General features: G+C 44.6%; 1 protein-coding gene across 3 annotated transcripts in view; it reads left to right on the top strand.

Moving 5' to 3' along the window:
• Positions 1–20,469, top strand: part of LOC106576408 (sodium-coupled neutral amino acid transporter 4) — a 36,603-nt gene extending 16,134 nt beyond the window's left edge. For all 3 annotated transcript variants that reach the window (XM_014153561.3, XM_014153563.3, XM_014153562.3), the window contains exons 2-16: positions 415–639; positions 1,052–1,148; positions 1,426–1,541; positions 2,938–3,011; positions 3,151–3,243; positions 3,358–3,439; positions 3,634–3,716; positions 3,896–3,954; positions 6,708–6,944; positions 7,239–7,318; positions 7,429–7,529; positions 7,836–7,960; positions 15,699–15,843; positions 16,101–16,198; positions 16,564–20,469. In XM_014153561.3, the coding sequence (XP_014009036.1) occupies positions 527–639; positions 1,052–1,148; positions 1,426–1,541; positions 2,938–3,011; positions 3,151–3,243; positions 3,358–3,439; positions 3,634–3,716; positions 3,896–3,954; positions 6,708–6,944; positions 7,239–7,318; positions 7,429–7,529; positions 7,836–7,960; positions 15,699–15,843; positions 16,101–16,198; positions 16,564–16,668 (1,608 nt within the window). In that variant the 5' untranslated portion in view covers positions 415–526 and the 3' untranslated portion in view covers positions 16,669–20,469. The remainder of the gene's footprint in view (positions 1–414; positions 640–1,051; positions 1,149–1,425; positions 1,542–2,937; positions 3,012–3,150; positions 3,244–3,357; positions 3,440–3,633; positions 3,717–3,895; positions 3,955–6,707; positions 6,945–7,238; positions 7,319–7,428; positions 7,530–7,835; positions 7,961–15,698; positions 15,844–16,100; positions 16,199–16,563) is intronic.
• Positions 20,470–26,945: the final 6,476 nt, after the last annotated feature.

Genomic DNA, 26,945 nt, shown 5'->3' with positions numbered 1-26,945 from the left:
GGTGTGTGTAGAATGACACCTTTTCTTCCCCTTGAAGTGTCCTTTGTCAAGGCCCTAGAGTTCTGGCCAGTCAGATAAGACTCATTGAATGTATCTTCATAACATTAACAGTAACTAGCTCATTGTTGACAGATTACACAGTCAAATCAGAAAATACTTGTGGCCATGACCTTTTTTGACTGGACATGTACAACTTTGTGTCTTATTAGGGATATTGTCACTTCATAGAGGTCTAGTCAAAGTGTAATTACAAAGAAATGATGGCTAGTTGAGGCCCACAACTTTTAGTCAACGTTTAGACAACATTGAATGATTGGTTGTATATTTGCTGGTGATAAGGGCTTCCCGCCACATCAGCAGCTCTCTTAATATTCTTAGAACATTTACTATCTCTCCCTTTGCCGTTTTCTGCAGGTATTTGCCCTATAGTGTAAGGCTGAGGTAAAGCACGCCAACCTACCGAGTACGTCTGCTCTGCTTTGGACCGTGACCCCTTCCCCAGCCCCGCACCACTATAGCCGTAACCATGAACCGCATGGAGCTGAAGAAAGTCTGCACGGAGGCAGACGATGACAGCACAGCCAGTTTGGACGACCGCTTCACAGAGCCCATCGACTCAGAGAAGGCCACCATCAACAGGTGTGCTTCAATACTGTATCAATTATTTTATCTGAGACTTTCGACAGAAAAAAAAATGGAAAGAAAGCGCATTGCCTTAGTTGTTGCAACAAGAATGTGTTCTTTGCCAAACTGTACAGGAATTATGTTCTTTATCATACATTTCTTGTCTCCTACCTATCATTGTCTAATGTACACAATGCTTTTCAATACACTGGTTAGGAGAATCTCTCAGCTCATAGCTTCACTGTAAACCGCCAACAGATTAGCTACACTGTAATCTAATTTCTTATCACCAAAAAAATGTAAATAAACATATAGAAGCTGGAACTAGCCTAACTAACCACTCATAAAGTCCAAACATAGCTGTCATAAACTAGTCAAAAATAAGTATTTTAAACTAGAGATTGATTCAATGATTGTACGTCTGCAGTCACTTCCTGGATGAGGATGGAGACGCAGAGAGCCACAAGTTTCTCACTAATGGGATTATGAAGAAGAAGAAGTATGAGGAGTATCAAGAAGAATACGTAAGAAGACTGATGATGAACTATCGATGACAACACGTGCATGTTTGCTCTTGCTTATGGACACTGTATCTCTTAGCAACAACCTTGACCATTTCCTCAAAAGCTGTCTGCTTTTATTCAAACTTTCATTCCGAGGAACCCTTTCGTAGGAAATGATAGTTACGTGTGTGTGACGGGTGGTGCATGCACGTGTGTGTGTGAAATGTTATTGTTTACGATCTGTTGAACTCATAGTAATCTCTCTCTTACCCTCTCTCTCTAACGTTTTCTCTCTCAGCACCCAGGACATACCTCCTTTGGTATGTCGGTCTTCAACCTGAGTAATGCGATCATGGGCAGCGGCATCCTGGGTCTCTCCTACGCCATGGCCAACACTGGCATTGTGCTTTTTGTGTAAGTGTGTGTCAACTTCTGCCATAGAGACAATGTGGAACGGGTCAATGTTTGGTTTCTGCAACACTCAAGTGATTAAAGCACCAGCTAATAAAGTAAAGTATTCTGTCTGCATCGTATAGTGTTACTGATAGGACTGTAATAACTTCAGAGTCCTTGGTATAGCAAGTGGGGTTTGACAACAGGGTGAGTGGTGGGGTATGTATTCGAGAATAGGCAGACACAGACACTAACTCTGGCTCGAAGTCAGGACGTTTTTGTGACATGCCATGAACAACCATGTCACAGCCCCACCTCTGAACCCATCACCCAATCCATTCCCAGCTTCCTGGATTGTGTTTAAGGTCCGTAAGAGTCTGTTCAATCAATCTCTATAACCAGGTTTCTCAAATGTCCAACACAGGATGGTGAGGCTTTATTTCAGTCCTGTTTCCACTGTATATGGCTGGGCTTTACCAAGAAAGTATTTGGTGACTGAGTACTTTCACTAAGCAAAAACATATCCCTGAAAGTGATTGAAGGACAGGAGACAAGGAAGTAGATTAGGAACCCACTTGATGATTATATTAGTTTGTTCCGGTTTGTTCCGGTCCTAAGGAGTTTACAGGGAGTCCCCTAGCGTCAGTCGCTCTCATCAGTTGCGACATCTTACTTCCGTACCATCTATTCTGGGCTTCCCTGACATTCTGGAAGGTGGTATCACATAACACCCATTTGATACACTCATTCACCTGCTTTCCTGTCTCTGGCCAACAAGATTACAGTGAGGGGTAGAGGGGCAACTCTCAATTCAAAAACAACATATTTAATTCAGTTAGTTTAATACATTGGAGCCTGGATGATTGGGTTAGAGGCTCCTTGGTGACCAAGGCCCCTTGTGACCTCTTTAAGTGTAAGGATTTAGGGCTGATCATGTTCAGCCGAAGCGGGAAACCCATACATCCCCTCCCGGAATAACTCACGTTACTTTATTGACTTATATAATAGCTCAGAGTTTAGTCTGGTCTCTAAGCACTGGCACGCATTGGTCTACCACTATTTTGTCTGAGCTGACACATATATTGACATGGCATGATAGTGTCTTTGACATGTGCTTCAGGAATTGGAACATGGTCTTCTCAAATAGGCAGTAAATGCATGCCAGAGAAAGCATCCGGACCCCTCCCCCCCTCAAGTTAAATACGACTGCGGTTCTAAAGCTAAGTTTACCTCCCTAAATAGGTAATGGGGAAAGCAGAGTGAGAGTGACTAGGGGGTGAAACTAGGGAAAGTTATTATTTAGGGTGTTTAGTAACCCAGTTGATTCCCCTCCAAGTGTTGTTCATTGTAATTTGTGTAAGATTTCCATATGGTATAGCCCAATGCTAATGTCTGACTGGTTTCTATCCCAACGTAGAGTCCTTCTCTTGGGTGTGGCCATCTTGTCGTTGTACTCTGTTCACTTGCTGCTAATGACTGCAAAAGAAGGAGGTAGGTGTCTTTTTTTAACTCATGGGCATGTCTGTCTTTCGTCAGCCTCTGTGTCTGTCTATCTGTCCTCGCCTTTCTGCTTTTTTCCCCTCTGTATCTTTGAATATCACTCATCAGCACATTGTCGTTGTTCTAACAGGCTCTCTCATCTATGAAAAGTTGGGAGAGCGAGCTTTTGGCTGGCCGGGGAAAATGGCTGCGTTTGGATCGATAACCCTTCAAAATATTGGTGGTAAGTGAACAGCTAATGTTGCATTCATCGTAGTGTTATGATCCTATTTTGAAATGTACATGTGTTTCAGTGTGGGAATATATCTTTTGTTTTTTTGTATTTGTTTGCACACAGCCATGTCCAGCTACCTCTTCATTGTAAAGTATGAGCTGCCAGAAGTGATCCGGGCCTTCATGGGACTGGAACAGAACTCTGGGTAAGTGTCTGTCTGTCTGTCTGTCTGTCTGTCTGTCTGTCTGTCGCATTGGTTAACTCTTTCATAAAATCCATTATTTGTAGTTAATTTGGCACAGGTGACACAACACATGACACAGTTTGGTTGGTGTAGATAGATGGATGGATGGATTGATGCTCTGCGTGTGAGACCTGTTCTCTCTGCGTTGTTTACAGTGAATGGTACATGAACGGAAACTACCTGGTTGTGTTTGTGTCCATCGGTATCATCCTGCCTCTCTGCATACTCAAAAACCTGGGTAAGTGGTGTGTGTGTGTGTGTGTGTGTGTGTGTGTGTGTGTGTGTGTGTGTGTGTGTGTGTGTGTGGTTGCGAGTGTGTTTCAGAGTTAAGTCTTTGTATGCTTTGTTTCCATAATGTGTGTGAGTGTTTGCTTGATAGTACATGAGTTTCTCTGTAATTCTCTCTCTCGTCTCTAGGCTACCTTGGCTACACCAGTGGATTCTCTCTATCCTGCATGGTGTTTTTCCTGGGAGTGGTAAGTTTAACCTGCCTCTTGCTCCGCTACTTTAGCATTTCTAGCCCTCTGAATGACTGAACAATGACGGATGATGGTGTTGATATTATATAAAGTACCATCAGATGTGAGATAAGACGGCTACATTTCACCTTCAGTCAATATGCCAACAACTACAGCTTTTTATAAACTCTGACATTCTTTTTCTGTCCAGTCATGTTTCAATGCAGACAGAAAATACTTATTGCCAAAATAGTACATTTCGCCTACATTGCTTTTGTATTCTTGGCACACGGCGTCTTGATCGTACCTACTTTATCCTCCTTAAATGTCATCCTGACAGTTTGTAGGGTATTATGCCAATGTTGGCTTTGCTCTCACAGGCAATGTGGGCGATTTGCATGCCATGGTAGTTCCTAGTAACATTTAGAATATGCCTGGTGTGGCGCTCAGCTGGTTAGTTACCGTACATGAGATTAGAGATGAGTTTATCAATAGCCTTCTTTTGATATCTTAAACTCCACTTTGGCCCTCTTGCTCTCTAGTGCTGTATCATATTAAACACTGATACAGTCTGTATCATCATTAATGAAATAGAGCTGTGCTTGTGGCCACAGTCAGCTTTACAAAGGGTTTATACCATAGTAGCTATCAGAGAGACATCCTATGTAGTTAGTAACCCTGAAAGTACATCGTTTAGTGTTCAGCGTCTGTTTCTTTGAAGACAGAATGAAAGATTACAGGATGGAAGGAACTCATTGCTCTGCAATATAATGGAATGCTGCCTATGTAATATAATGCATTTCTATGTTTGCTAATCGTCCCCATCTCACCCCTCTGTCCCCATCTCACTCCTCTCCCCCCTCTTTACCCCTCTGTCCCCATCTCACCCCCCTCTTTACCCCTTTGTCCCCATCTCACCCCCCTCTTTACCCCTCTGTCCCCATCTCACCCCCCTCTTTACCCCTCTGTCCCCATCTCACCCCCCCCCTCTTTACCCCTCTGTCCCCATCTCACCCCCCTCTTTACCCCTCTGTCCCCATCTCTCCCCTCTGTCCCCATCTCACCCCCCTCTTTACCCCTCTGTCCCCATCTCACCCCTCTGTCCCCATCTCACCCCTCTGTCCCCATCTCTCCCCCCTCTTTACCCCTCTGTCCCCATCTCTCCCCCCTCTTTACCCCTCTGTCCCCATCTCACCCCTCTGTCCCCATCTCACCCCTCTGTCCCCATCTCTCCCCCCTCTTTACCCCTCTGTCCCCATCTCACCCCTCTGTCCCCATCTCTCCCCCCTCTTTACCCCTCTGTCCCCATCTCTCCCCCCTCTTTACCCCTCTGTCCCCATCTCACCCCTCTGTCCCCATCTCACCCCCCTCTTTACCCCTCTGTCCCCATCTCTCCCCCCTCTTTACCCCTCTGTCCCCATCTCACCCCTCTGTCCCCATCTCACCCCTCTGTCCCCATCTCACGCCTCTGTCCCCATCTCACCCCTCTGTCCCCATCTCTCCCCCCTCTTTACCCCTCTGTCCCCATCTCTCCCCCCTCTTTACCCCTCTGTCCCCATCTCACCCCTCTGTCCCCATCTCTCCCCCCTCTTTACCCCTCTGTCCCCATCTCACCCCTCTGTCCCCATCTCACCCCTCTGTCCCCATCTCTCCCCCCTCTTTACCCCTCTGTCCCCATCTCTCCCCCCTCTTTACCCCTCTGTCCCCATCTCACCCCTCTGTCCCCATCTCACCCCTCTGTCCCCATCTCACTCCTCTCCCCCCTCTTTACCCCTCTGTCCCCATCTCACCCCTCTGTCCCCATCTCACCCCTCTGTCCCCATCTCACCCCTCTGTCCCCATCTCACCCCCCTCTTTACCCCTCTGTCCCCATCCTACCCCTCTGTCCCCATCTCACCCCTCTGTCCCCATCTCTCCCCCCTCTTTACCCCTCTGTCCCCATCTCTCCCCCCTCTTTACCCCTCTGTCCCCATCTCACCCCTCTGTCCCTATCTCACCCCTTTGTCCCCATCTCACCCCTCTGTCCCCATCTCACCCCCCTCTTTACCCCTCTGTCCCCATCTCTCCCCCCTCTTTACCCCTCTGTCCCCATCTCACCCCTCTGTCCCCATCTCACCCCTCTGTCTCCATCTCACCTCTCTGTCCCCATCTCACCCCCCTCTTTACCCCTCTGTCCCCATCTCACCCCTCTGTCCCCATCTCACCCCTCTGTCCCCATCTCTCCCCCCTCTTTACCCCTCTGTCCCCATCTCACCCCTCTGTCTCCATCTCACCCCTCTGTCCCCATCTCACCCCCCTCTTTACCCCTCTGTCCCCCTCTCACCCCTCTGTCCCCATCTCACCCCTCTGTCCCCATCTCTCCCCCCTCTTTACCCCTCTGTCCCCATCTCTCCCCCCTCTTTACCCCTCTGTCCCCATCTCCCCCCTCTCCCCCCTCTGTCCCCATCGCACCCCTCTGTCCCCATCTCACCCCTCTCCCCCCTCTGTCCCCATCCCACCCCTCTGTCCCCATCTCACCCCTCTCCCCCCTCTTTACCCCTCTGTCCCCATCTCACCCCTCTGTCCCCATCTCACTCCTCTCCCCCCTCTTTACCCCTCTGTCCCCATCTCACTCCTCTGTCCCCATCTCACCCCTCTGTCCCCATCTCACCCCTCTGTCCCCATCTCACCCCTCTGTCCCTATCTCACCCCTCTGTCCCCATCTCACCCCTCTGTCCCCATCTCACCCCTCTGTCCCCATCTCACCCCTCTGTCGCCTCTTTACCTCTCAGCTGATCTATAAGAAGTACAACCTCCCCTGCCCGATGCTCTTCATGTACCATCATACCAACCACAGTATGAACGGAACAGCCCTGGGGCCCCACGCCCTGCACAACGGCACCGTCCTCATGGACATGTCCCCCGCCTCCTACCTGGACGGCCACCACACCTCAGGGGTCCACTTCGAACCACACCCCGACGACGTGGAGGAGATGTGCACGCCCAAGTACTTTGTGTTTAACTCTCAGGTGAGTTAGTGAGTTGTGGAGCTACTGTATGTGGGTGGGGGGGTGGAGGTATGTGGGTGGTGTGTGTGCATACGTGTGTGTGTGTGTATATGTGGTGAGTCGGGATGCTTCATGTCATAATTCTGTGTTTTGGAAACAATATCCTCTGTAAAACATTCCCAAAAACGGGATTCATCAAGGTTTAGAAGAACGCAATTCTTAATGTACATGAAATCAAACCAAACATAGTTAGCTGCTGTGAGTGTGTATCTGGGCCTGTGTTTCATTCCACGATCTCTTCTCCTGTCATTTCAGACTGCTTACACTATTCCCATCCTGGCCTTCTCCTTTGTGTGCCACCCTGAAATTCTACCCATCTACAGTGAACTCAAAGAGTAAGTGCATCCAAGTGAATTACAAAAGACACGTTTGCATAGACGCTCATAGAAATTGCTGCGGTACATTTTCTCCACACAACTCACATCTCAACTTGCGTCTTCCCCAGTCGTTCCCGGAGAAAGATGCAGAACGTGTCCAACCTGTCCATCCTGGCCATGCTGGTCATGTACATGTTCTCAGCGCTGTTCGGCTACCTCACTTTCTACGGTAAGATACACACACACACACACACACACACACACACACACACACACACACACACACACACACACACACACACACACAATAAGATACATTTACAGCAATTGTATTACATTGTTTCTGCTTTTATTGGCGTTATATGTTCATTTTATGAGTGAAATGTTTGAAAAAGAGACAGTAGTATGTATTAAAACACTAGTAAGCTACCATAACCATTGCGTGTTTGTTTACCATATCTCTCTCTCACCCAGTTCAGGCGTTTGTATTGGTATGTCTCTGACAGCTTGTATTCCTTCTTTCTCCCGAACACAGAAAACGTGGAGGCGGAGTTGCTCCACACCTTCACCAGGGTGTATACGTTTGACACCATGCTCCTGCTGGTCCGTCTGGCTGTCCTGACCGCTGTCACCCTGACGGTCCCCATTGTCCTGTTCCCTGTAAGTACAACGAGGCATCTGCTCAAACGCACGCAGGCACACAGGCACACGCACATCCACACCACACACACACAAGCAGAGACTCACACACGCATGCATGCACACAGACACACACACACCCACCCACCCACATGCACAAAACATATGCACACATTCTCACGCCGGCAATTTATGCAGACACATTCACACGCTGCTCAACACCTGGGTCACTGTATCCAAATGAGCTAAACATCCATGATTTATTTTAATACCAACAAGAGGGTCTCTTTCTGTATTGAGTGAGTGGGTGTGTTGACACGGCTGGTTTTCTTGCTGAACTTGGTAAAGCACATACTGTTCTGCTGTGACATTAGCTGACTCATTATTGGACTTTGAGCAATCCCGTCAATCCAACTCCCCAGGTCCCAAATGAGAACCAGCCCAGGTTTTCAAAGCTCTGTTTGTCTGTCGTAAGCTTCCTTACAAGAGCACTCTGTCCCTCCTCCAATCATACTTTCAATCATACTTTAGGCACACAAATACAAGCATAAACACAAATTAACACGCACACACATACACAGCTTTGAAACAATTACACCCCTACACTGCTCCCCACATGATGCCAGACATATTCAGTCTCTTCCTTCTGGGAGACACATAGATGGACACACATCAATAGACACAGCATGTGAAAGCACAGAAATGGATGCACTCACTACTGTATGTCTCTCTGGATAACAGCGTCTGCTAAATGACTAAATGTCAATGTGAAAAGCGGTGGTAAAATAGACGTCTTGTTCGTCACAAGGTCTTCAGCCTGGCTGCCAAGGAACACAGTGTAATGTTCACAACTCCCCTGTCTCCCATTTCCCACTCTGCTCTAAGTTGCACATTGTCACCACATGCTGTCCTAGCAAATACATACCGTAAAGTCATTTGCTACCGTCCTTATTTTGTTAAAGTGTAAGCTGCAGTTTAGCCTTGGTTTGTACAGTTTAGCCTTGGTTTGTACAGTTTAGCCTTGGTTTGTACAGTTTAGCCTTGGTTTGTACAGTTTAGCCTTGGTTTGTACAGTTTAGCCTTGGTTTGTACAGTTTAGCCTTGGTTTGTAGTGTCAGTTCAGGTCTGATACTGTGTTTCTGTTCCACTGGTTATTATGTAATATCCTGTTCATGCGGCCTGCCTGTCTGCCTGTGTGCCTTTCTGCCTGTCTGCCTGTGTGGTGTGAGTCACTGAATGAGAGCGTTGGCCTTGCATGGCCGTACCTGACCCCCCTATATGGCTGTGGGCTATATTTGTCTTGGCCCTAGCCTGGCACAGGAGCCCATAAAGGGCTGAGGGTCTCAGAAGTGTCATGGACCTCCTTTGTAGCCTACAATGAACCATGCATTCGTACTTAGCAGTGCCCATTAGAATGGATCCTCTCAAAGTACTTAGTTGACCCAAGGAACATTAAGATGGTAATAATAGATTCGATTTATGGAATGTTTTTTTTCTCCAAGCGATCAAAGTGCTATACAGGGGAACTGCACCACAATTCCACTGTTTACCTACAGTCACTGTAGCTTGCAGGAGTTGGGAGATGGGTTCTTGTGATGGGAAAGACAGTTTTAGGGTGGAAGGGTTAATGGAGTGTGTTGGTGGTGTTGTTACACTGAGCCACCAGCAGAGGGTATGGGAGAACTGTCAGCCCCATGGCTCTAGTCAGCCCTGCTTGGAGAGAGAAAGAGAGGTGGGTGGAGTATCCGTTTTCTCTGTGGGCTGCAGTGGTACACACACACACACACACACACACACACACACACACTCACAGAGAAACTCACACACTCACCAGCTCTCTCACTGTGGGAGTGAACGCTTCTTTGGTCATGGGAATGTGCGAGTGAATCTCACAGTCCCAGTGGAAGTTTACAGGAGATAAGCCCTGAGCAGACAGTGGAAAAACCCTTACTGTGACCTCCACCTTAGAGAGAGGGAGGGAGAGAGAAAGACAGAGGGAGGGAGGGAGGGAGAGAGAGAGAGAGAAAGACAGAGGGAGGGAGGGAGAGAGAGAGAGAGAAAGACGGAGGGAGGGGAGGGAGGGAGGGAGGGAGGGAGGGAGGGAGGGAGGGAGGGAGGGAGGGAGGGAGGGAGGGAGGGAGGGAGGGAGAGACAATGCACTCACTGACTACTGCAGCTGACACCAAAATGCAGTGTCAGAAGGGAGGCTGTACGGACACGCCTAGTGCCCAAATTAATTAAGTTTCTTGCGCACTGAGAGTCGAGTAGAGACAAACGGATTGGGTTCAGTCAGTCCCGATGAGCCCTTCCCAGCTACCTAGTTTATGCTTGTGGCTAGAAACTTCAGCGAGAATTTGAAACTTGTCTGCCAAAGTTGAAATCATTTTGTTTTTATCTGAGTGTATATATATGTTATTTAATGTAACGTTATACGTTAATGCAGGAGTTGTACATTTTTGGTGAAAACTACAATAAATGTGCTTCAGCTGTCACCATGGTCTGTTATTGGCTACGCTATCTAGCTACCCTTTCCTTACTGTGGCAAGCGGGAGCGAAGGACACTGTTCCCTGTGTTGTTGTGTTGCTTGCAGCGCAAACTCTCCCCATTGAGCAGTAGATTGTATCCAGATGGTTACTACAAACATTACAAGTTATTTCTTGTCTAGGCTACTATCCTACTCGGAATAAAATCATGTTGGATGGAACAAATTGGAGATGGTGACCAATAAGACAAGTTATTTCTCCCTCGCCCATCGACATAATCATCACGTTCTTTAACAGGTTTTAACTAGTGCCATGCTGCTGCTGTTGCCAGGTAGCCAGCATTACCTATCTGGGAGAGGCTTATCAGGATGACTAACTGAACCAAACCCCTTTGTCTCGACATGACTCTCAGCTGCGTCACATACACTTCATGACCAAAAGTATGTCGACACCTTCTCGTCGAACATCTCATTCCAAAATCATGGGCGTTAATAATGTGTTGGTCCCTCCTTTACAGCTGTAACATCCTCTGCTCTGCTGGGAAGGCTTTCCACTAGATGTTGGAACATTGCTGCGGGGACTTGCTTCAATTCAGCCACGAGAGCATTAGTGATGTTGGGCACTGATGTTGGGCGATTAGGCCTGACTTGCAGTCGGCGTTCCAATTCATCCCAAAGGTGTTTGATGGGGTTGAGGTCAGGGCTGTCTGCAGGCCAGTCAAGTTCTTCCACACTGATCTCAACAAACCATTTCTGTATGGACCTCGCTTTGTGCATGGGGGCATTGTCATGCTGAAACAGGAAAGAGCCTTCCCCAAACTGTTGCCTCAAAGTTGGAAGCACAGAATCGTCTAGAATGTCATTGTATGCTGTAGCGTTAAGATTTCCCAGATTCGTCCATCGGACTGCCAGATGGTAAAGCCTGATTCATCAATGGCGGCAAGCTTTACACCATTCCAGTTAACGCTTGGCATTGCGCATGGTGGTCTTAGGCTTGTGTGCAGCTGCTCGGCCATGGAAAGCCATTTCATGAAGCTCCCAACGTTCAGTTCTTTTGCTGAAGTGGCTTCCAGAGGCAGTTTGGAACTCGATTTTTACGCGCTTCAGCATTCGGTGGTCACATTTTGTGAGCTTGTGTGGCCTACCACTTCTCGGCTGATCTGTTGTTGCTCCTAGACGTTTCCACTTTACAATAACAGCACTTAGAATTGACCGGGGCAGCTCTAGCAGGGCAGACATTTGACGAACTGACTTGTTGGAAAGGTGGCATCCTTTGAAGGTGCCACGTTGAAAGTCACTGAGCTCTTCAGTACGGGCCATTCTACTGCCAATGTTTGTCTATGGAGATTGCATGCCGTGTGCTCGATTTTATACACCTATCAGCAACGTATGTGGCTGAATTACCTCAATCCACTCATTTGAAGGGGTGTCCACATACTTTTGGCCATGTAGTGTACATCATCCATTAGGGAAAGGGGGATACCTAGTCAGTTGTTCAACTGAATGCATTCAACTGAAATGTGTCTAACGCATTTAACCCAAATCCTCTGAATCAGAGAGCACCAGGCGTGTCTGTACAGTCTCCCATAGCCGAAAGGCTCCTTGAGCAAGCCGTAGTCAAGCACAGAAATGAAGGGAGGCGATGTGAACATAAAGTAAGTACCGTAATTTCCGGACTATTAAGCGCACCTGAATATAAGCCGCACCCACTGAATTAAAAAAATGTTTTTATTTTGAACATAAATAAGCCGCACATGTCTATAAGCCGCAGGTGCCTACCGGTACATTGAAACAAATTAACTTTACACAGGCTTTAACGAAACACGGCTTGTAACAAAAATAAATAGGCTTTAACGAAACACGGCTTGTAACAAAAATAAATAGGCTTTAACGAAACACGGCTTGTAACAAAAAATAAAAAATTAGCAGTAAGCTTTAGTTGTCTTTTTCCTCACGCTGCTGTTTCCAACGTCTTATCATCGACTCATTAAGACCAAGCTCCCGTGCAGCAGCTCTATTTCCTTTTCCAACAGCCAGATCAATCGCCTTCAACTTGAAAGCTGCATCATATGCATTTCTCCGTGTCTTTTGCCATGATGAGGGTGACAAAATGACTACCGTAATCAGAATGATGGGAAGTTTGAGAGCGCTCGATTTAATCTAAACAGTAAACAAAAAAGTTGTTTGACCTTAACCCGTTCGGCAATTTCATTGGTCTAATGAAAGCTTCATGCCTCCAAAAAACTGAGCACGTCACAGAATGTGTTTTTTTGGAGAACATTTTTTTTGAAAGCGGGAAAAATCCATATATTAGCCACGTCATTGTTTAAGCCGCGAGGTTCAAAGCCTGGGAAAAAAGTTGCGGCTTATAGTCCGGAATTTACGGTACAGCATGTCGAATACATGTTTGGACACAATCATGTCGATGTGTCTGCTGCCGTGTGCTCTGTAGCCATTGGCTACTGGTCTGTTACACCTGGAAAACTGTGGGGCATAGCATATGCATGACATATTTTTCAAACACATTAGTCCAGGTCTAGATAACCCAGCAGCAGCATCAAACCATTGATTCCCCCCCCCCCCCCCCCTGACTGCTGCTCAGGCTTCAACAAAGCATCACGTGCACCTCAGCATTTACAGTGCAGTGAGTTCAGTTCACAGCACAAGCTTGAGGATATAGTTGTGGAGACATAGGAGAGGTGAGATGAAAGTAACCAGTCATGCTGGCATCACGTTGCCAGGTGTCCAGCCCTCTGAATCACGAGACGTGACATTTGAGATCTTCCCTTGAGAGTCCTTTGCCCTTCATTTGGCAGAGAGGCCTTCAGCACTCAGATTAACGTTTGCTTTGTCTCTCAAGCACTATGTCCTTTATTACAGGCAGGAGGGCTGGGGTTGTGTAGGAGGGGAGCGGGGAGTGGAGGTGAAAGGGTGGGCTCAAACAGTAAAGAACTTAAAGGCAACAGTAAAGATACTTGGTCACGAACCAGCAGGTTTTAATGAAACAGTGTTTAGATGTAGTAGGCAGACTTGTCTAGTTCCCATGCTCTCTTTGTTTCATGGCTCCTCAATAACTGGAACACAAAGAATTAAATTACCTCAAGTAAACTGTTCATTTTGATGCTTAAAAAGTCACTTAGTGTTCTTAAGTGTAATGATTCCTGTTTTCATGAGTTATTTTAATTTACCTACAACATTGTTTTTTAATGTTGGTGTGTGATATGATCTGTTATATTGTGATATTCTATGCCCTCATCTCAAGGCGGTTGACCTTTTTCTTTCTTTCTAAATGAAGTAAATAAAGCAGTGGGACCACTTGTCTGAGAAATATAAACGCATGAAATAGGGCCTTCTAACTATTAACGTATTTTCTGCTGCTTATGGCTCTGTAATAAGAAGTGATTCTGTTTGTGTTGCAGTCAGTTATGATGGTAACGTTGGCCTAGTAGTGATGGTACTCTTGTGATGAGGTTGTTAGGCTGCTGCTGAGTTTTCCACTAGAGGGCAGGTCAGAGAAGGCAAATGCTGTGGTGCACAAGCACAATGCCCAGTTGGCTGTGACCAAAAGTAGCCTGCCATGCATGCTGTCTTTTCACAATGACTTCACGGAAAATAAGCTTATAGTTAGTGAGTTAATTATATATCTGCCCTTGTTATTGCTGTGATACAATATTTTCAGGATCATTTGACTGGCTTTACAAAGTGAACCCTGTCACCTGTCTTTGACAGTGGTTGAATAGGCTTGTTAAATGTGGTGGAAAAGGGATTAAAATGGGTTTTATTTCTGATGGTCAGTCAAATGAGGATTTCAAAAATCTCAAGTTAAAACCTGTCTATCTTATTCCTGACTTTATGGTGTGATTGTTTCTCTTAATCTTGGATTGACCTTTTTGCTCTTCCCTTTTTAATGTCTTTCTCCCTATGAAAAAAGCAGGGGCAAACCAAGGTGTAGTAATACTATGCCATATATCTAGCTGTAGCTGAAAAGGTTGCAGAATCTTTCACTTGGTTGGAGCCCAGTTGGCTCCCTGGTTTTGGGCCATGTTGCTAGCTTTTGGCTGGCCTGGTAGACCCAGGTACCTAAGCAGCGGTGGCGCTTTGCCACATATCTCACCCCAGTGGGAGCTGTCATAGCAGGTGGAGGGAGATGCAGGCAAATATTGCATGGTGCACTCCAAAGGCGCTGCGCAGGATCTCTGTTGGGCGCTGAATAGTTCAGAGCCTTGGCATCCAGGTGGGTAGAAATGTCACCCCCAGGCGCCAGGTTTTCACCGGCCCAATTATGCCATGGCTGCTGGAAGAGGGGATTGTTTATTATCAATAGGGGGGGGTAATTTTGCCATGCAGAGTTACTGCCACTCCCTTAAAATAATAAGGTTGTAAATCTCTGCCACTCCTTCATTCTTTCAGCAAGGTGTCAGTGTGGCCATTTTGGCATTAGATCCACAACTCAAGAGAGCAGCGCGCCATCAACCCTCACCAAACAAGTATTTAGATTGAAACATGAACCTCTCGTCTTTCTGCTCTCTAAATGTGTACGTAGGAAAGGTATCATTAGTGAAAAGAACAAATGAGAGGATTTCAGTAAAGGGAAATTGTTAAGTGACAAGGATTGCCTGGTGGCAGAACACTCCTATCCTGCTGCCTTCAGTCCCGCCTTCTCTGGCCCTCGGCTGATGCAATCCCAGGGTGCCGTTGCAGGAGGCTCTCCCGGAGTTAATCCTCTGCCTTTTGAATGGCGCGTTAAGCCCCGCCTCCTCAACCTTTCCCCATGTGGCCGGCTGGCCCATAGCAGTTCCTTTTCACCTGATACCCATGACCTCTCACCCAGTGAAGTCTTTAACTCAATGCCTTGAGCTGTGCAGCTCTCAGCCTCTTAGCTGGTGGCCTCCTTCCCTGCCTCTGCCTGGCTGCCTACTTAAACTCTCACCTGCTGCAGTTGACACACTTCAGTCAGCAGCCAACTGTGGGAATTGGCCTGTGGGCTTAGACTGGTTTGCAGACGTGACTGACGATATTGTTACCTACTCTCCCTTGAATTTGACTGTGTGTGTGTGTAATTGTGTGTGTGTGTGTGTGTGTGTGTGTGTGTGTGTGTGTGTGTGTGTGTGTGTGTGTGTGTGTGTGTGTGTGTGTGTGTGGGAAGAGAAATAAAGACAAAAAAGTGCTGTATTAATCAATACATAAAAAAACACTTTACAAGTGGTATCGTAATTGTCAACTGATCGTCAGTATGTAGCGATTGATCAGACGTTATAAAGAGGTTTGTGTTGCAGATCCGTTCCTCAATCAATACAATGCTGTTCAGCCAACGGGAGTTCAGCTGGGTGCGTCACATGCTCATCGCTGCCTTCATCCTCCTGTTCAACAACCTGCTGGTCATCTTCGTCCCCACCATCAGAGACATCTTCGGCTTCATCGGTGAGTCCTCAACCACAGCAGTGGTCCCCAATCCATTCCTGGAGAGCTACAGGGTGTGCAGGCTTTTGTTCCCACCAAGCACTAACACTGATTGATGTCTTGATGTGGAGGTATTTCGTTGAATGAGGTGTGTTAGTGCTGGGCTGGCTCAAACGCCCGCACCTCCTGAGGCTAGTTCTGTCTAAGTGAGGACATTTGTTTAGACAGAAAAGACTAAATGACTGATGGTGGTCTTCTTCCTGTTTCCCCTCTGACAGGCTCCTCTGCAGCCACCATGCTCATCTTCATCCTCCCTGCTGCCTTCTATCTACGCCTGGTCAAGTCCGTGCCGATGCGCTCCGTGCAGAAGATCTCGGTAAGTGTGCAGGAAACGATGGTGCACGTACACACGCACACAAACACTCAACTCAAAATAACATACGGTGACTCACACACATAACAGCCACTCTGACACACGCAACATATGACACACACATGACATAGCCTGACGAAATTAGCACCCATCAACATGCCCACACAGACACACCATAGCTGTCATTAGAACAGACCCCCATCCACAACAACCCTGATTTACAGATTTACAGCAGTCCCCCAAAACAGGGTTTCCCAGAGGCCCACTGAGATTCTTGGCAAAAAATGATTGCACTGAATGTACAGACATGAAGACTTCACGCATCCTCCTCTCACAGTGTCGTTATTCTTTTTCCTGATGTCTTTTAGGCGGCCATTTTCCTGGTGGTGGGCATCATCTTCATGTTCAGCAGCCTGTCGCTCATCGTGATGGACTGGATCCACAACCCTCCCGGCTCCGGTGGTGGTCACTAAGAGGTCCCCCCTTACCTCCACCCCCTCTCACCTCAAACCCCCTCCCCTGACTGTGCCTTGGGGGTAAGGTCACCGGGCCCGAGGGGTGCCCCCACACATCACCCACAGACTGAGTACATCAGCGTACTGTAAAGGGGCGGTTCGCTTTTCTCAACCCCCACCCCTTTCCACAAAGTATTACTGGAGGGGACTACGTTCTACGACTGAAACAGACTCTTTTAAGTTCGTTATTCTTTTTCTTTCTTGTTGTTGTTGGATGGTTTAGTTCTAAAGAATCCTCCACAACAGGGACTCGCCGAAAGGACACAAAGTAATCAAGGAGGCCGGTCAGAAACGGGAGAAAAGACAGCAGACGCTTGGCTGTTGCTGCGCGCCCTGCCGTAGTTGTCTAGATAGCCCATCATCCCTACTCTGTGATATTACCTGAGCAAAAGACAAATACGAGCAGAGACCTCAACCATTAAACTGTCAAGAGAACCCAAAGAGAATGAGAGCTGATCTGAGAGCTGATCTGAGAGCTGATCTGAGAGCAGATCTCCACTATTGGAGCTGGTTGTGACTGCAGGCGTGGCTTCAGGGCCATGGGCTCTGCACACTTGAAGATTAGAGAGAGAGAGAGAGAGAGAGAGAGAGAGGTGGGACAAGGGTTCAAAAACAAAGAGCACTTTTAGCATATGTTTCAAGTTTTAATGTATTTTTAACACATCCAGACACACACACAAAAAGCACACACACACACAGCACGCCATCTACACTAATTGGAGCTATGTTGCTTACTGTCAAAATATATTTTTGTACACCTAGGGGGAGTAAGCAAAGTCGATGTAATGGTACATATGACAGGTGTAGTATCTTTTTCAGAGGAAAAAGTTGTTCTGAGTGATATTTGTAAACTAGGTTTGGTAAAGTAGTTTATATTGTATTTTATACTTTTACAATCAATCAAATCACCGCAGTTTATGTGCACACACATATTTCTCAGTGGCCAGTGTGTTGCTCTCAAACATCCCTTCACAGCAATCATCAGATCAGACGTTAGCAATCATACACATCGACAGACACATACACCAAGTCAACATTTTCAGCCATGTCCATTCTCCCAATCAACACTTAACGCGATGATCAACACACACTGTCAGCCATTTTGAAACAGCCGTGTAGACTGAGCTTCAAACAAGAGACTACATTCAGTGTTATTGTCGCAGAGATTTGAATGTTGCCGAGTTTTGAATGTACCGGTACTTGGCCAATGGTCTACTGATCTACTGAATGACAGTTTACGTGTTTCTTTCTTTGCCTTCTTGTTCACGCTTGTCCAATGTGTCACGCTACAGACCCCTTGGGTCAATTGCAGCGAACATTACCAGGAGCTGAGCTCATGTTGTTGGCTTGAGATCATTTTCAACTTGTAACTCCATCTCTTCCTAAACTTCATGTGAAGTGAACTGTGCTATGAAATACAACTAGTGAAAGCTAGTTTCAGTGAAGAGGAACAACAACAGAGCTCTATGAGAGTTAAAGAAGGTCTACTGGCAGTATACCATACAGGTTATTTAGCTATTTGACTTGGCACAGCGATCCTATAACCCATGAGAATATTTTTATTCTATCCCAGTGTGTAAAACGATATCTTGTGACAAAATTCAATTGTGGGAAAAAAAGATTCTGGGTAAAATAAGCAATGGATTGGACCTCCAGACTGTGCTGTTTCTGAGACACCAGATAAGTTGTTTTATCACCTTAAAGGGGAAATCTGCAGTTGCTACATTTTTGGACTTATAAATTAATAATTTGTTCCCATTGATTCTTGAAAAATATAACTTATAAATGCCTCGAGCTTAGTTTAACCGTCGTACCCTATCAGAACCCAGAATATATGATTAGTTTACTCCAATGTTTGTAAACAACATAAATGTAAACAATATATAGCCTCAAAACATGGTTAAAGCCATCATTTTGATATCATGGAAGGTCAGTCCTTGCATCCGTATATCTCATCCTTCACCTTTTCCGGAACAGCGGGGGCTACACTTTGTTATTGCTTCAACTGCTGATTGCCCCTTTAAGTTCAATATGGGTCATAATGTCAAAGGTGGAGAAGATTAGAGAAATGAAATGCATCCACTGTTACTTCGCAGGCTTGTCATTTGGTGACGTTGTTACCAGCGATTTGTTTATGGCAGATTGCTGCTGATAGTAGAGTTTACATAAACAGTATGCGTTTATTACTGTAATTGTGACTATTGTTACTGTAATTTACCTAATTTTAACAGACCATCATTTCTTAAAATTCCCTAATTCATTCATTAACACCACGATAAAGGAATTTCAAAATGTTGTGCAAATTGTGCCGTGCTGAAAAAACATTTGTCAGAAGCTGGCTACATTAGCAGTTTGCATTCAAAGCAGAGAATACCTGTTTTCTAAGGTATTAAAGCAGATACTTGTTCCAAATGGATCCAGCCAGAACGGACAACATTTACAGATCCTTTGTGGATCTACATATGCATGAAACAAATTGATATTTCAAATGAAATGGTATGTTATGTGTATGTTTTGGGTCACAAACATGGTATTTTCTGACAACTTGTATATGCTTTGTAAATAATCGTATTATATGGTGCACTCACAGAATTATGTGTGTGGGGGGTTGTAAGGATTTTACCAGAAGTCTTCTACAATCAGACTGTTATTTTAGTATTCAATGTTTCCGATTTTTGCTCTATGATGATATTTCGGTCTTTTATGGAAGCTTGTACATTTGTAGAAAATCTCTGTCCCTTTTCATTTCTTTATAGTTACATATCTGGAGTACCTAGACCTTGAATTAATGAATGGTTTGTCGGTAATGTTGTCTGATGCCTCAGTCCTACAGTGGCTGCAGGGTCCAAGTAGAATCTCAGTGTTGATGTCTTGTGAGACTTAGGTAGATATTGCCTATGTTGAGCTGAAGTACTTGATTCATGCCATGCAGGTGGGTGCGCTATCAAAAGATCAATGACGTTCAGATCACATGCTTTTAGTAAGAACCACCCAACAGTCACATTTTAGATGCGGTCCGCATCGATAGGGGCTGCTGGGTCTTTGCTGAAATTCCTCCTGAGCCTCAGTTACTGTATGTGAAGATGCATTTCATGAAGTGTATTGACAAAAACCTTACTATTGTGTGAGAATGCAGAAACCAACCTTTGCCTTAATAATTGCAAACTTCAGTTTATCTAGGGAGCAAACCTTAGGGTCAGGCATGGCACCAGATGTAAGACCGTCATACAGTGATTTTCTCATTCGTTTTTTAACGTTCAAAAGGGGCTCATTTTTTTTCTCTCCCAATGAAGGACCAGAGCAGAGAGCACAGATGTTGGGGTGTCAGACACTCAAGAATGGGGTTGGGGAGGGGATCTTTCAGCGCTATGCCCTCAATATCACTCAGGTACAATGTACTCTGTTATGAAGCATACTTAGACTGTCGTAGCATGACATGCTGTCGTCACGACAGCTGACTTTAATATACGTTAAATGACCAAGCATTCTGGCATGCAAACTGCGTGTCATGCGTTTGACAACGTAAAGTAGGCTTCATGCCGGAGGGTTTAAGTAATGTGTTACCCCAAAACCATCTGCCTTATCTGTAACCTGGCCTGAAAGAAGCACTGGGTCAGCACCGGTGTCCTGCCGTTCAGTGTCTGCTTCCTGTGGATCAACTAACATTCAAATTGTATATTTGCCTGAACAAAGGGGATTTTTGTATCAGTGAAGCTGTTTCAATGTCATGTAACATGAAAAATAAAAATGTGAAATAAACTTGGCTGGATCTCTCTGCTGTTGAAATTAGTTAAAAACAAGGAGTTGTGCCTAGAGTCCGCCAGATCAGAGGCAGTAGGGATGACCAGAGATGTTCTCTTGATAAGTGTGCAAATTGGACCACTTTCTGTCCTGCTAAACATTCTAAATGTAACGAGTACTTTTGGATTTCAGGGAAAATGTATGGAGTAAAATTTTCATAATTTTCTTTAGGAATGTAGTGGAAGTAAAAGTTGTCAAAAATATAAGTAGTAAAGTACAGATACCCCAAAAAACTACTTAAGTAGTACTTTAAAGTATTTTTACTTAAGTACTTTATACCACTGAATAAGGCTCCTCGGGGATTTGTGATATATGGCCAATATACCACTGCTAAGGGCTCAATCACCACCTTCCGGAGACACCTGAAACCCCACCTCTTTAAGGAATACCTGGGATAGGATAAAGTAATCCTTCTAACCCCCCCCTTAAAAGATTTAGATGCACTATTGTAAAGTGGTTGTTCCACTGGATATTATAAGGTGAATGCACCAATTTGTAAGTCGCTCTGGATAAGAGCGTCTGCTAAATGACTTAAATGTAAATGTAAATGTATCCAGGCACTCCGTGTTGCGTCGTGCGTAAGAACAGTCATTAGCCGTGGTATATTGGCCATATACCACATCCCCTCGGGCCTTATTGCTTAAGTAGTACCCAGAATAAACTAAAAATGCAAAAATATTTTTTCTCTGATTATTAGCTACTGAAAAATATGACTAGATTTTTTTAGTAATGCATCTTATAAATGCCTTGACCAGTTTAGTATAATCATTTAAGTACCATACCATAACTCTTTGTAAGTATGTGAAATATTATTGTTATTTTTTTTACATTGGACAACGAGGTCTAATTAAATGACATTTGATTGAACCTCAACTTATGATAACATTTTAATTTAATTTCATTCCTTCTCTTCTACAGCTATAGTGTTAATTCATCATTATCTTTCAAGCTCCGCAACAAATATGCAGTATAGCTAATGGACGTGTGCATGTGCGTGTGCACTTGCTTGGGGTTGTTTCTACTCACCAAATCCCCTCTCTCCCTGCCCACGGCTGGTGTTACGACGCCTGTGACCGACTGACAGGGCATAATAACTCTTCATTTGGGAGCAATTTTACTGGTGTAATGACACAGTGCACTCTGGCCTGTCCAGAAATATACCTTTGTCCTGTCTATTTAACATCCAGCCCGGACATCTAGCACCCGCTTGTCATGTTCCAGGACAGGTCACACGCTGGTGGTCAGGTGGGTGCTAGGAGGTGTTGTTCTCTACCCTCCACCTTACCAAAAACATCTAACATCAGGAATCAGCCTTCAAGTTCTGTGGAACAGGTTGTGAGTTTCATTTGAATTAAGACAGTATACCAACTGTACTGGCTGTACAGTAGCTCAAGTGCATTCAGTTCATGTTTTTTATTTTTTATTTAACTAGGTAAGTCAATTAAGAACAAATTCTTATTTACAATGACGGCCTAGGAACAGTGGGTTAACTGCCTTGTTCAGGGGCTGAACAACAGATTTTGACCTTGTCAGCTCGGGGATTTTATCTAGCAACCTTTTAGTTACTGGCCCAATACTCTAACCACTAGGCTACCTGCCGCACCATCAGTTCATGGTTAATTATGAATGCTTTAAATGTTATTTTATTTATGTTATGACATTTTGGGAAATACCATCAGTAAATTCCAAGAAATTGGGCTATTAAGACATACCACTACATTTTGTTGTAAAATATAACAGTAAAAAATAGAATACTACTTTCTTGTATTATTAAATTTGTTGGGTGTGTGTCTGTGTCTGAGTGTGAGCACCAGCTCATAGCCTCACTCAGGATGCAGGTCACACTCCTCTGCATGGTTCCCTGAGGATCTGGTTACATAACGCCTCTGCCTCTGGATCATCCCCTGCCTCTATCGCCCCCCTCTCTCTTTCTCCCTCTATCTCTTTATCCTCACCCTGTCCCACCAAGGACACATACTCACCTCATTTCTAGTGATGCGCTGACCTTCCTTCTTTGTGTCCTTCTATGACACTGTGATACAGTAATTCATCCAATGAGACGTCTCAGAGATTTCATTTCAAAACAGAAAGGTCTAGGCCAATGCCATTTCTGTTATATAGTGCTCTGGTCTAGAGAATTCCATATACAGTAAATATGCTGTACCACAATAGTGTGTTTGTTGAAGAGGTAAGTACAGAATCCTCTGTAGTAATGCTTGTGTAGCACTGTCATAGCAGTGACATAATATGCATTATATGCAGTCATTAACTCTTATGACGGGTCTCCGTTTTTTGTGTACTACGTCATCCAGTTATGTATGATATGTTACGTCCTGCAAATTCACATGATATGTTACATTCGTACAATATGTTATGAATTTGTTGTGCTTAAGATGCCGGACTGCATCTTTAACACTATGGCAGATGTCAGCTAATTAACTATCTGTAAGTTTAACCAACTAGCTTAGCAAAATAACGGTTTGTGTCACAACTGAGTTAAGTTAGTTGCCATGAGCTGACATCAGCTGTCATGACTGCTTAGAGCATCTGTTATGTCATAGTTTATTTAACTAGGCAAGTCAGTTAAGAACAAATTCTTATTTACAATGACAGCCTACCAATTTCAGGCCTTACCAAGAAGTGATGAGGTGAAGTGTTACCGTTGAGGATAAATGCCTCTATGCCTGCTGATTCCATTTCCCATTAACCAACAGCACATACATCAATATCTCCTGGCACAGAATCAATAGGAATTGATTGTAGCCAGCAAACTGACATATTCCCCGGAAACTCAGCCATGGTGTGTTGGAATTCAAATGCTGTATACAGCTAAGTCACATGCTGAAGCAGATGCTATTTGAGGTTGTGTACATATGAGTCACTTACAGTGAGCTCCAAAAGTATTTTTGGACAGTGACACACTTTTTGTTGTTATGGCTCTGTACTCCAGCACTTTGGATTTGAAATGATACAATGATGATTGTGGACTACAGGAAAAGGAGGACCGAGCACGCCCCCATTCTCATCGACGGGGCTGTAGTGGAGCAGGTTGAGAGCTTCAAGTTCCTTGGTGTCCACATCACCAACAAACTAACATGGTCCAAGCACACCAAGACAGTCGTGAAGAGGGCACAACAAAACCTATTCCCCCTCATGAGACTGAGAAGATTTAGCATGGGACCTCAGATCCTCAAAAGGTTCTACAGCAGCACCATCGAGAGCATGGACTAATTATTTGGATTACTTCATACAGACTCCACTGACTTGGTTGGATAAAACATTTTGGTTGCATCACTGCTTGGTATGGCAACTGCTCGGCCTCTGACCGCAAGGCACTACAGAGGGTAGTGCGACCAACCAAGTACGTAACTGGGGCCAAGGTTCCTGCCATCCAGGACCTCTATGCCAGGCGATGTCAGATGAAGGCCCATAGACAGTTCTCTCTGCTACCGCATGGCAAGCGGTACCAGAGTGCCAAGTCTAGGTCCAAGAGGCTTCTAAATAGCTTCTACCCCCAAGCCATAAGACTCCTGAACATCTAATCAAATGGCTACCCAGACTATTTGCATTGCCCCCCCCCCCCCCCCCCTCTTTTACGCTGCTGCTACTCTCTGTTTATTATCTATGCATAGTCACTTTAAGAACTCTACCTACATGTACATATTACCTCAATTACCTCGACTAACCAGCGCACATTGACTCTGTACCGGTACCCCCTGTATATAGCCTCGCTATTGTTATTTTACTGCGGCTCTTTAATTATTTGTTACATTTATCTCTTTCTTTTTTTAGGTATTTTTTCTTAAAACGGCATTGTTGGTTAAGGGCTTGTAAGTAAGCATTTCACTGTAACATCTACATCTGTTCGGCGCATGTGACAAATACAATTTGATTTGATTTGAACTACAGTGCAGACTGTCAGCTTTAATTTGAGGGTATTTTCATTCATATCGAGTGAACCCGTTTAGAAATTACAGCACTTTTTGTACCATAGTCCCCCCCATTTTAGGGGACCAAAAGTATTGGGATAAATGCAGTTTTATGTATATTAAAGTATTCAAAAGTTTCGTATTTGGTCCCATATTCCTAACACTCAATTATTATGTCAGGCTTTTGACTATACCAAATTGTTGGATGCATTTGCTGTTTGTTTTGGTTGTGTTTCATATTATTTTGTGCCCAATAGAAATTAATGGTAAATAATGTATTGTGTCATTTTGGAGTCACTTTTATTGTAAATAAGAATAGAATGTTTCTAAACACTTCTACATTCATGTGGATGCTACCATGATTATGGATAATCCAGAATTAATCCTGAATAATGATGAGTGCGAAGGTTACAGAAGCACAAATATCATACCCCCAAGACATGCTAACCTTTCATCATCACAATAACAGGGGAGGTTAGCATTTTATATCATACCCCCAAGACATGCTAACCTTTCCACATTACAATAACAGGGGAGGTTAGCATTTTATATCATACCCCCAAGACATGCTAACCTTTCCACATTACAATAACAGGGGAGGTTAGCATTTTATATCATACCCCCAAGACATGCTAACCTTTCATCATCACAATAACAGGGGAGGTTAGCATTTTATATCATACCCCCAAGACATGCTAACCTTTCATCATCACAATAACAGGGGAGGTTAGCATTTTATATCATACCCCCAAGACATGCTAACCTTTCCACATTACAATAACAGGGGAGGTTAGCATTTTATATCATACCCCCAAGACATGCTAACCTTTCCACATTACAATAACAGGGGAGGTTAGCATTTTATATCATACCCCCAAGACATGCTAACCTTTCATCATCACAATAACAGGGGAGGTTAGCATTTTATATCATACCCCCAAGACATGCTAACCTTTCCACATTACAATAACAGGGGAGGTTAGCATTTTATATCATACCCCCAAGACATGCTAACCTTTCCACATTACAATAACAGGGAAGGTTGGCATTTTGGGGGGTATGATATTTGTAACGTTCTCTTTCATCATTACTCACGATTCATTCAATACCTTTGGAGCTCAGTGTAGTTGCATTGTCTTTTCACCATAGACAACATGACATTAAAACTAGTCATCTCAAACAGTACAGTGCCCATTACAGGACTGGCCTTTTACTTCATATACCAGGCAATTTAGACAGTCTCCCCTGTAGTTATATTGCATGGCTGTTATGGTCCCATACAATCCATGTAACTACAAGGTTCCATAATTACTTAGCGTGTGTGTATGTAGGCTTAACTGGGCCCCGCCCGGCCACTGACCACACCCATATTTACTTAAATAGTAGTCTTGTTTATTGTTCATCAATGTTCTCGTGGACTAATTATTTGGATGACTTCATACAGACTCCACTGACTTGGTTGGATAAAACATTTTGACATTCAACGCTGCTGGATTGAATTGTGCCTATTTTGGGGGATTTCTTCTTTCTAGACATTGGATTTTGGGTGTCGTCCTCATCCCCATATCCTTATCCCTGCAACGTTGAAGATCTTTGGCTGTTGCCAAGGCTGTGCTTACTTAATAGCTACTGCGTTCACAGGCAACTCTATACCTTGTGCGCACTCTTAATAACTTAACCTGGATCCGTTTGTCATGTTACACAGTGGTGTGACTGCCATGACTAGGTAAATAAAGGCTTGGCTACCCCCTCCCTTTCTCTTCACATCCTCCACATCTTCCGCCTCTCTTTAACCCCTTCCCTTCTCTATTTAACACCTCAATTCCTCACTGTAACCCCTCCCTTCCTCTCTTTAACCCCTCCCTCCTCTCTTTAACCCCTCCCCTCCTCTCTCTCTTTCTTCCACTCCCTCTTTCACCCACTCTGCTCTCCACTACTCTCTCACGCCCTTCATCAATCACTTTATGTGTTACAGCTGCGGTCAAATATATTGGCATCCTTGCACTTCACAATGATGTGCAATGGAGTAGAATGTTCCGTTTTGTCTTTTAGAAAGTGGTTGAATGGCTATTTTTACCCTGTAGGCATCTGAAATTTACCACTGGTGAGACAAGTTACACATAGATGAGAATCACTTGCGTCCAACCAAATTCATTTGAATTTTTAATAGTTTAGTCCAGGCCATTTTATGACTCTTTTTTTTTCTTGGCCCTGTGCAGTTGTATATCAAACAAATACATACAGTATGTGAAATAAATAAAAATCAACTTGTTTTAAAATAAATAGTGAATTGTGCAAGGGTGCAAGGGTGCCCATATATTTAACCACAGCTATATTTCTTATACCTTATCCCTCCATATTCCTCTCATCCAATTTCTCTATCGTCTTTCCCAATGTCCCTCTCCATCCCTCTCTTCCTCCTCTTCCACTTTAACTTTAGACATTCTTACCCTATGTGCCTATTTATTTTCCCCCTAAAGTTTCTCTCCCTCTCTCTACCTTCAT

Source organism: Salmo salar, chromosome 17 (assembly GCF_965601325.2).
Source record: "Salmo salar chromosome 17, fSalSal1, whole genome shotgun sequence".
In the NCBI taxonomy this organism is placed as follows: domain Eukaryota; kingdom Metazoa; phylum Chordata; class Actinopteri; order Salmoniformes; family Salmonidae; genus Salmo; species Salmo salar.
The sequence above is the reverse complement of the archived record's forward strand: the minus strand, read 5'-3'. Positions and strand labels throughout refer to the sequence as shown.